Genomic DNA, 10,360 nt, shown 5'->3' with positions numbered 1-10,360 from the left:
CAGTACCTGACAGAAAATGGATGCCCCAAAGATCACCTCTGAATGAATGAATGAGCCAGCCAACAAGTTAGGCTGGAGTGAGGGCGCCATCCTGCAACAGGCACGCCACTCCCAGAGGGGCCCCGGGCAACAGAGGTATTCTCACCCATCCTGCAATAGGCACGCCACTCCCAGAGGGGCCCCGGGCAACAGAGCTGTTCTCCAAGCAGCTAGGCTGACAGAACATGCAGAGAGAAGCCCAGGAGGGGGTGGGCACATGCAAGAGTCCTGAGGAAATTCCCTAACCCCAGTCAGCATGGGAACTGGCGGGCTGCACTTTCTGTAGGCCGAGTGAGGAGGGAACATTTGCAACCCCTGGAGGCTTATAAATACCCTGGACATTTGTGTGTGTTCTAACAGTGGCAGGCCAAGCCTCCCTGCCCCCAGCTGACAGTGTCGCACCCCCAGGTTCCTGAGCTGTTCGTCCCTTTTCTCTAACAGCTCCAGAAGCCACGGCAAGTACAGGGTGGGGGGCAAGGTGTGGTTATTACCTGCTGGGCTATCAACATGGAGCTCTTGGGCCCCAGGCGCAGCAGCTTCTCTGGAGAGGGAAAAGCCAGGAAGGTGGAGACGTCTGCAGGAGGTGGGGAGGACAGCACGGGAGCTGGCTCCTGCGAAGTGGAGGCACAGAGGCTCTGGAGAATTCCGGACCCCAGACTCCCCACCCAGCTGTGCCCATCCCCATACCCAGCACATCCATCCTTCACTCCAGCCCATCTAGGCTCAAAGTCTAGAATTCCTCCTCCCACTCAGCTGCATTTCCCATCTATCAACATCACCTAGAGATGCTGGCCCTGGATGGCTCTTGCTCTAGGAGCCTTTGGGGTCAGGGGGAAGCCACCTCCCTGAGACTCATAAATACGACCAAGTGGATCCTCATCACGACACGCAGTGCCCCAGCAACGACCACAGAGGCACATGGGGGCCAAAGTGGGTCCCCGGAGAACTACAGTCCAGCCTGGGTAAGCCCTGCTAGCACCAGAGGTGCCCAGAGAAAAACCCGAATTGAGGCGCACCTAGCCATTTGTTTAACTGCTTCCGTAAACCAGAGAAGCAGCCCAATCAGCGTAAGTGTGGGGAGTCCTTGTCCAAAGCCAAGTTCTCCAGGAGCTTTACTTAGGAACCTGACAAGGAATGCAAATGAATGAACTGGAGGTGTGGCAGCCCTGATGCCACCAGCCCCAGGCCAGACACCAAGTGCCCAAGCCAAGTCACGGCCCAGCCACCATCCCAGGAATGGGGGAGCAGTTCCTAAGGGTCACCAAGACAATCTTCTGGTGGGTGGGAAAAAAAAAATTAGAATTTCCATTCATGCTTATTTGTTTATTCTTTCAGAAATCCTTACGCATATATTATAATATACGTAATGCAGCAGCACTGCTACTTATAAATAGACATTTATATTGGAATAAATAGAAATATAGGTAATTATGGCCAGGCGCAGTGGCTCAACACCTGTAATCCCAGCACTTTGGGAGGTTGAGGCGGATGGATCACCTGAGGTCAGGAGTAAAACAAAGACCAGCCTAGCCAACACGGCGAAACCCTGGCTCTACTAAAGATACAAAAATTGGCCAGATGAGGCTGGGCGCAGTGGCTCACACCTGTAATCCCAGCACTTTGGGAGGCGGAGGCAGGCGGATCACGAGGTCAGATCAAGACCATCCTGGCTAACATGGTGAAACCCCATGTCTACTAAAAATATAAAAAATTAGCTGGGCATGGTGGCGGGCACCTGTAGTCCCAGCTACTCAGGAGGCTGAGGCAGGAGAATGGTGTGAACCTGGGAGGCAGAACTTGCAGTGAGCCGAGATCATGCCACTGCACTCCAGCCTGGGCGACAAAGCGAGACGCTGTCTCAAAAAAAACATTGGCCAGGCGGCAAGCACCTGTAATCCCAGCTATTTGGGAGGCTGAGGTATGAGAATCGCTAGAACCCAGGAGGCAGAGGTTGCAGTGAGCTGAGATCACACCACTGCACTCTAGCCTGGGTGACAAGTGAGACTCCGTCTCAAAAAAAAAAAGAAAAAAAGAAAGAAATATAGGTAACTATCATTACACTGAACCATTTTCTTTTTTTTACTCAATATCATGCAATAAAAAAAAAAATGTTTGTGGCTACTGTGCTTAAGGAGACACCCCCTACCCCATTGTGAAAGCACCTCAGGATTTCACGTTCTCAGGACCAGGGCTCTGATTGTGGCAAATGATAGAAACTCACCCCAGTGTTAGGGTCCAGAATCTTCTGTGAGGGTGTGGCTGACTTCTCTCCCTGCCCTCCCTGCTGAGGCTCCTCCTCTTCCTCCTCCTCTTCTTCTTCTTCCTCTTCCTCCTCTTCCTCCTCCTCCTCTTCTTCGGCTTCCTCTTCTTCTTCTCCTTCCTCCTCCTCCTCGTCCTCGTCGTCACTGCAGAAAGAGCTGGCTGAAGCAGATCCTCTCTACCCAGCAGCCCAGGTTGGCTGCAAGGCCTGGCTCCATGAGCCCAGAGACCTCAGCTCAGCCAGGCGGGAGAGAGCCTGGTGGGGTGGGAGCACCTGCTCCCAGGGCAGGGGTAGGTAGATCACCAGAGAAATCCACGCTGTGGACACAAAAGAATCACATCTTGTTCCTGTCCTCGAGGAGCCCCAAGTTTCATGGGGAGACAGAAAACGAAGACAGCTTTGTCACATCCAGAGCCCAGGGCTTGGCAGGAACACTGCCCAGGTTGAGATGCCAGCGCAGGGGGCGCCCATATCCACATGACCTCAGGAAGCTACAGGCGTGGGGGAGGAAGTAGAGTAGGAGTGTCCTTGCCCCACAGGAAGGCTGGTCCATTTCCGAGGGACTGTGGGACCTGTAAGGTTCAGCCCACTTCGGAGTCCCCAGTTCCCAGCCTCAGCTCAGGGCCTAGCACCGAGGAGACACGACTGAGTATCTGACGCATGAATGAGGCTGACTTGGAGATGAAAGGAGTACAGGGAGCCAGGTGCTTGATGGCCCAACCGGACTTGGATCCAGAAGATGGCCACTCCCCGGTCACCCACCTTCGCCTCCAGGTAGACTCCCCAGGCCCCACAGTCTCTTCCTTTCTAGAGTCAGCATCTTAAGAACAATACTGAGTGCAGCCCCTTCTGGCTACCCCCACCTCCCACCCCCATCACTCCCCAGGCCCCACCACATCAGGATGAGATCTGGCCTCACCCCTTCAGAGGCCTCCCCAACTCCACCACTCTACAGGGTGGCCCCGCTTAGCCCGGACGAGATCCTCTGTTGAATGGACAACTCATTCTGTCTCCTCCGTCATGAGACAGAAACCCTGAGTGTCCCACCCTTATAGCTCTGATGCCTAGTGTATGACCTGGTACATAACAGGAGTGCAACCAACATTTCTGAATAAATACAAGTAGAAACAAATAAAGGGGCCAGGTGTGGTGGTGGGTGCCTGTAATCCCAGCTACTTGGGAGGCCGAGGCAGGAGAATCGCTTGAACCCAGGAGGTGGAAGCTGCAGTGAGCTGAGATCGCACCACTGTACTTTAGCCTGGGCAACAGAGCAAGACTCCGTCTCAAGAAAAAGAAAGAAAGGAATGGCCTGACCCCGACCTCTGGGGCCGCCCACCCTGAGTTCCCTACCTGAGGGACGCCAGCACCTTGGCCATGTTGAAGCCCTCCAGCACCTCCTGAAGCTGTTCACAGCCTTCTTCTCCCAGGGTGTTGCCTGCTCAAGGGGAGGGAAGAGCAGTCAGCCCGGGGTGCCAGGGCCAGCCCAGCAGACCTGTGCAGAGGCCTCCCCCATCTGACTACCATTCAGGTCCAGCTTCTCCAGCTCAGTTTTGTCTGCCATGGCCTCGGCAACAGCCAGGGCAGCGTCCCTCTTGATTTCACAGAATGACAAGTTCAGCTCCTGAAAATAAGAGGAAGGGTTGGAGGCAGGCAGAAACCCAGGCCAGGACACCAGGTTCTACTCTAAGCCTCAGTTTCCCCAAGTGAGAATATGGCAGGCTCTGTCCTCAGGATTGGGCAAAGTGGGCAGGAAGAATAACACCAACAACAAAAATAATGCCCTGCAACCAACGACGAGTCACGTACTGAGCGTGTTTACTCTACGACAGTGACGCACACCACCCCTGCCTCCCACTTTAGAAATGAAGAAACCACGGCTCAGAGGGGTGTGCAGGCTCACACAGCACCACAGAGCCCGAAGTGGGGGAGCTGGGATATGGATGCAGGCCTGCCTGCCTTCAGACCAGACCCCTGCGCCCCCAGCCACCCCACCACCCACAGACCCCAGAGGGAGGACGTCAGGCATCCAGGCTGGCACCTTTAGCTTGGGCAGGCCGCCACGGATGGCATCTGCAATGGCAACGGCACCCTTGGAGCGCACCAGGCAGTCCCCAAAATTGATCACCTCCACCTGCCGCAAGGTCTTCAAGGTCTGCAAGGTGGAAGTAAGGGTCCAGAGTGAGGGTGCAGGCCATACCCCAGCCCTCAGCAAGTCCCGGGGGCCCCACACGGTCACATCCCACATCAGCCACCACACACTGTCCTTCTCTGCAAGTCACTAGCTTTGCTGTCTTCTTGTAGGCCTCTGGGTCCCTGGCCAAACCTCCTCCACCCTACTCCCCACGTTATGGCCAGAACTCTTTCTGAGACCAACCGAGCAAGGCTCCTGCCCGAGTCTCTGGGCCTTCCACACATAAGCTGATCCCTCTGCCTGAAACACCCATCCCCCACCCTCTCTCTAGAAAAAGACCACTTGTCCTATGGCCGGGCACGGTGGCTCACGCCTGTAATCCCAGCACTATGGGAGGCTGAGGCGGGTGGATCACGAGGTCAGGAGATCAAGACCATCCTGGCTAACACGGTGAAACCCCGTCTCTACTAAAAATACAAAGAATTAGCCAGGTGTGGTGGCGGGCACCTGTAGTCCCAGCTACTCAGGAGGCTGAGGCAGGAGAATGGCATGAATCCGGGAGGTGGAGCTTGCAGTGAGCCAAGATCACACCACTGCACTCCAGCCTGGGCGACAGAGCGAGACTCCGTCTCAAAAAAAACAAAAAACAAAACCACTATCCTATACAATTTAGCCAAAATGTGATCTCTTCCAGGAAGCCTGCCCTAAGTCTGATTTGAACTTCCTTCTGGCGTGTTCCCCAACACCTGCACACATCTCTGCTAACACACAGGCAGCCGGACTAGCCTTCTGTGGGGCCACGGGGCCCTGGCAACCAAGAAGCCACTGCGTTCAAAGCCCGGCACTGTTACCACCGGCAGCTTCCTTCCCTCTAGGGTCTCCCTGAAGGCAGAGTCTTTGGCTCAACCCTGTGTGGCCTGCACTTAGTACAAAGCCAAGCACTATATGGGGGCTCAGAAAAAGCTGCTGGGCCGGGCACAGTGGCATGCACCTGTAATCCCAGCTACTCAGGTTGAGATGGGAGGATCACTTGAGCCCAGAAGTTCAAGACCAGCCTGGGCAACAGTAAGACTGTCTCAAAAAGTGGTAATAAATAACAAAACAAACAGCAGCTGCTGAACAAATCAACCAGGAAAACAGATGTGGGGAGCAGCCTGAGAACCAAACCAGCGCCAGCCGCTGGGGGCCACAGAGGCAGCTCAGAAGGTGGCATGAAGGATCGGAGCTGCCCGAGGAGGGCGCGGGCTACCTTGTGACCTGAAACCCTGTTTAGGACGTGTTCAAAGAGCTGGACCCATGGGGCACACACCCAGGGGGCAGGCAGGGGACAGAGCAGTCCCTGCTAAACGGAGCCCCGGCTTCCCTGGAAAGACAGCCGCCAGCCTCTGTCTTGCGTGTTGCAACTGGCTCTGCCACACTCGCCTCACCTCGGCCATGGCCACGGCGCCCTTCTCGGTGAAGGTGTTGTCGTTCAGGTTGATGACCCGCAGCAGGGGGTTGACGGCGAAAGCCTGGGCCAGAGCAGTGACACCAGGGTGGTTGATCCCATTCTGTGGCATGTGGACTTCCTCCAGGGTCCCGATGACCTGTGAGGAGCAGGCAGAGAGTGGAGGGGGCCCTGAGTGCCAGGTGACATCCAGCAGGCGGGAGAGCAATTCCACACAGCAGGCACAGGAATGGGCTGCCGCCAGCACAGGGCAGGAGCTCGTCTGTGGGATTCTGGGGCATGGCTGCATCTGACTCTTTCCACAACCTCATGAGGGAGTCCTACTGCCTGGGATAGGATCTCCACCAGAGAAAAGACTAGGGATCAAAGAGGCAAAGTGACTTGCCCAGGGTCACAGAGCTCTAGATCCAGTAGGTCGATTTCTTGTTCTCAGTCTGGTATCCTCTGCACAGAGGGGACCCTGGCTGTGGTGGGCAGTCACTCACGGCCCTTCTCTGGATGACACAGCTCCATGTGACCTTTCTTTCTTGGGGCCCTCCTACCCCACCCACCTACACAACATAACCCCTTCGACATAGCGTGTCCTTCTCTGGGGATGAGGAGGGTCTTCCCTGGGCCACGCAGCCCTATCGCAGCCTGGCATTTTGATACCCATTCTCTCTGCCTGGAACACTCTGTCTCCTTCTTTTATTTTCATTTTTTTTCTTTTTTTGAGATGGAGTCTCATTCTGTCGCCCAGGCTGGAGTGCAGTGGCATGATCTTGGCTCACTGCAACCTCCACCTCCTGAGTTCAAGTGATTCTCCTGCCTCAGCCTCCTGAGTAGCTGGGATTACAGGCACGCACCACCACACCTAATTTTGTATGTTTAGTAGAGATGGGGTTTCACCATGTTGGCCAGGCTGGTCTTGAACTCCTGACCTCAGGTGATCCAGCGTCCTTGGCCTCTCAAAGTGCTGGGATTACGGGCGTGGGCCACCACACCCGGCCAGTCAGCACTTTCTTGACAGGCTAACTCAGATGAGTTCTAGGGCTCTTGTTTTGGTCACCTCCTCTCCCAGGAAGGCTTCCTGATTCCCCCAGGCAGGGTCCAGTGCTCTTCCTCTGTGCTCCCGGAGCACCTGGTCCCTCCTCTATCACGGTGGTCCTCACCCTGTCTACATTCAAAGCCTATATTCCATCTGCACCCCATCAGCCCCTGAGCTTTGGAGGAGAGGGCCATGTCCCAGTCTCCACTGTGACCCAGGACTGAGGGTAGGCCTGGCATAACTGTGCCAAGGAGCCTTCCGCTGTCCTTGGGTGCTCAGCGAAGCATGGGGCGATGGGGGTAGCGGGTGGTCCACAAATAAACACAGGAAGGCAACTGAGGCACACTCCAGGTCAGGCCTCCTTAATATTTTCTGTGCCATGAACCCTTCAGGCTGTCTGGTGAAGCCCCTGGGTCCCCTCTGCGAAAAATGTTTTTTAAAATTTTAAGATAAATTATACAGAATTACAAAGGAAATCAACTCAGAACAGTTATCAAAACATTTAGGAAAAGACTCCAAACACGTGCTGTAGTGATATACAAACTTCTTCTTCTTTTTTGAGATGGAGTCTTGCTCTGTTGCCCAGGCTGGAATGCAGTGGTGCGATCTCGGCTCACTGAAAGCTCCACCTCCCAGGTTCACGCCATTCTCTAGCCTCAGCCTCCCAAGTAGCTCGGACTACAGGTGTCCGCCACCACGCCCGGCTAATTTTTTGCTTTTTTATTTTTAGTAGAGATGGGGTTTCACAGTGTTAACCAGGATGGTCTTGATCTCCTGACCTCGTGATCCACCTGCCTCGGCCTCCCAAAGTGGTGGGATTACAGGAGTGAGCCACCGCATCCAGCCACAAACTTCTTGTTAATGCACTAAATAAGATCTAGGGGTGGGTTCGCTATTACTGTAATTTTGATGTAGTGAGAAATATTTCTATATAGCAGCAATAATTATAACTTCACATGAAATATCTGTAATTTCCACTGGGGATAAAGTCACAAGATTTTCTTTTTATTTATTTATTTATTTATGAGAGTGTCTCGCTCAGTCGCCCAGGCTGGAGTGCAGTGGTGTGATCTTGGCTCACTGCAAGCTCTGCCTCCCAGGTTCACACCATTCTCCTGCCTCAGCCTCCCAAGTAGCTGGGACTACAGGTGTCCATCACCATGCCCAGCTAATTTGTTTGTATTTTTAGTAGAGACAAGGTTTCACCGTGTTAGCCAGAATGGTGTCGATCTCCTGACCTCATGATCCGCCCGTCTCAGCCTCCCACAGTGCTGGGATTACAGGCATGAGCCAACTGCACCTGTCATTTATTTTTTAAAAACTTTTAGGCTGGGCACAGTGGCTTATGCCTATAATCCCAGCACTTTAGGAGGCCAAGGCGGGTGGATCACCTGAGGTCAGGAGTTTGAGACCAGTCTGGTTAACATGGTGAAACCCCATCTCTACTAAAATACAAAAATTAACATGGTGGTGTGCACCTGTAGTCCCAGCTAATCAGAAGACTGAGGTGGGAGGATCACTTGAGCCTGGGAAGCTGAAACTGCAGTGGGCCGAGATTGCTACTGGTGCACTCCAGCCTGGCCACAGAGTGAGACCCTGTCTCAATAAATTTTTTGTTTGGTTCAGGGGCTACACGTGCTTGTTTGTTATGTGGGTTATTCACAGGCCTTTCTAATGCTGTGAGGTTTATTGTCTACATTCATGATCAAAAGTCACACTACATACTTTAGCTATGTTAGGGATAAATAATGATGTTATTTTTTCCTCATCCATGTTCACAGACCCCTGAATTCTATCCACAGACTGGAGGGGATTAAGAACTCCCATTCGAAGCCCACCAGAGGACACCTATGAAGGCTCAACACAACCACAGCACACCACCTACTCCTAGCGCACTGAGGACAGCAGGCTGAGGGCAGGGAGGGGTCCAAGGATGGCAGCGAGGCCACCTCCAGCTCGAGGAGGGAGCGGGGGCTCCCCTGCAGCCAGGGGTGCGGGAGACACAAGGCAGATCTCTATGGTGTTCACTTGGCACTGAAGCAGGCAAGGGGTGTCTATAGGCAGGCTCTGTGGGCAGGCAGGACAGTGGGTGCCATTCCGGCCCGTACGAGCAATGCTCCTAGGATACTGTTTGCTGAAGAAAACACTTAAATGAAGAGAAGAGGGGCTGGGCATGGTGGCTCATGCCTGTAATCCCAGCACTTTGGGAGACCCAGGTGGGCAGATCACTTGAGGTCAGGAGTTCGAGACCACCTGGCCAACATGGCAAAACCCTGTCTCTAATAAAAATACAAAAATTAGCCGGGTGTGGTGGTGAGTGCCTGTAATTCCAGCTACTCGGGAGGCTAAGGCAGAACTGCTTGAACCTGGGAGGCGGAGACTGCAGTGAGCCAAGATCGTGCCACTGCACTCCAGCATAGGTGACAGAATGAGACTGCCTCAAAAAAAAAAAAAAAAAAAAAAGAGAAGAGGGAGACAGACCCCAAAGTTTTCAGTCCTGTTAGGGGCAAATGTGGCCTTCTGCTGGCACTCGCAGTCGGGGACTCAGCAATGTCCTGGGGGGATGGGGAGAGGAGAGTGGAAGAAGAGCGGGGACAAGGTCACCTGAGAGCACCTCATCATCTGGCCCCTGAGCCCTGCGGATGCCCCTGCCTGTCTCCCTGTCTTGGGAAGTCTGGTATGTTCCTTCTCTGTGCCCCACACCAGGGGCTGGGCCAGGCTACTGTCAGTACTCCCGCCATCTCATTTCACCACTTCTGAGCCTGGCAGATGACACTCTTTGGTCAGAGCGACCTGCCTGGCCTGAAGCCCCGCAGGGGGCTGCTGCTGGCTTACCTGAGGGAGCAGTCACACACCTTTCCAGAAATGCATGACAAGAATCCTGGCCCATTTTCAGATGGACTAACAGGCTTGGAGGGGGCACGTGACGCCCCAGGTCTCTCGGCTGAGTGCCAGCCAGGGATTCGCATCCAGGACTGTCAGCCTACTACACCAAGTGCACCTCAGGGTCACGGGGGCAGGATGGACAGAAACCACTCACCCTAAAAGCTTCTGCCAAGGCAGTGGCGCCATCGTTCTCCAGACGGTTTCTGCCAGCCACGAAGACCTTCAGGGCCAGAGGCTTGCCTTGGGCACTGGATTTCCGGTGACACTCGGTCAGAGCTGCAGCCAGGATCTGTGGGGAAAGGTAAGGGGCCCAGGCCATGGGCAGGAGCCCCTTCTCCCAGTGGGGCGGCCACTGCCACTGAACTGCTCTTCAACATCCCACGCCACCCACTGGTGCAGGTCAGGAGACACAGGACTGCTAACAGCACAACAGTCACACCTTCCATGTGCCCAGCACTTCAGTTTACAAAAGGTTTTTACATCTAATGCTGTGTCACACCAGCCTGAGAGGTCTAGCTTCACTTCGGAGACTGAGGAAAGGGAGACACCACATGGAGTGGACGAACTTTC

General features: G+C 54.3%; 1 protein-coding gene across 35 annotated transcripts in view; it reads right to left on the bottom strand.

The window, feature by feature from the left end:
* RANGAP1 (Ran GTPase activating protein 1) overlaps positions 1-10,360 on the bottom strand; it is a 54,189-nt gene that overhangs the window by 6,135 nt on the left and 37,694 nt on the right. For 16 of the 35 annotated variants that reach the window (XR_013398958.1, XR_013398957.1, XR_013398956.1 and 13 more), the window contains 7 exons: positions 9,945-10,079; positions 5,858-6,016; positions 4,338-4,451; positions 3,821-3,920; positions 3,650-3,734; positions 2,261-2,444; positions 531-650 (listed from right to left, as the gene is read on the bottom strand). Coding sequence is in view for 30 of the 35 variants with exons in the window: in XM_077949505.1 (XP_077805631.1) it covers positions 531-650; positions 2,261-2,444; positions 3,650-3,734; positions 3,821-3,920; positions 4,338-4,451; positions 5,858-6,016; positions 9,945-10,079 (897 nt within the window). In the remaining 5 variants the exon portion in view is untranslated. Of the gene's footprint in view, positions 1-502; positions 651-2,260; positions 2,457-3,649; positions 3,735-3,820; positions 3,978-4,298; positions 4,452-5,857; positions 6,112-9,916; positions 10,143-10,360 lie in introns of all 35 variants that reach the window. The other 19 variants (XM_077949518.1, XM_077949498.1, XM_077949507.1 and 16 more) reach the window with 9 other exon arrangements.

This window comes from Macaca mulatta, chromosome 10 (genome assembly GCF_049350105.2).
Source record: "Macaca mulatta isolate MMU2019108-1 chromosome 10, T2T-MMU8v2.0, whole genome shotgun sequence".
NCBI lineage: Eukaryota > Metazoa > Chordata > Mammalia > Primates > Cercopithecidae > Macaca > Macaca mulatta.
The sequence above is the reverse complement of the archived record's forward strand: the minus strand, read 5'-3'. Positions and strand labels throughout refer to the sequence as shown.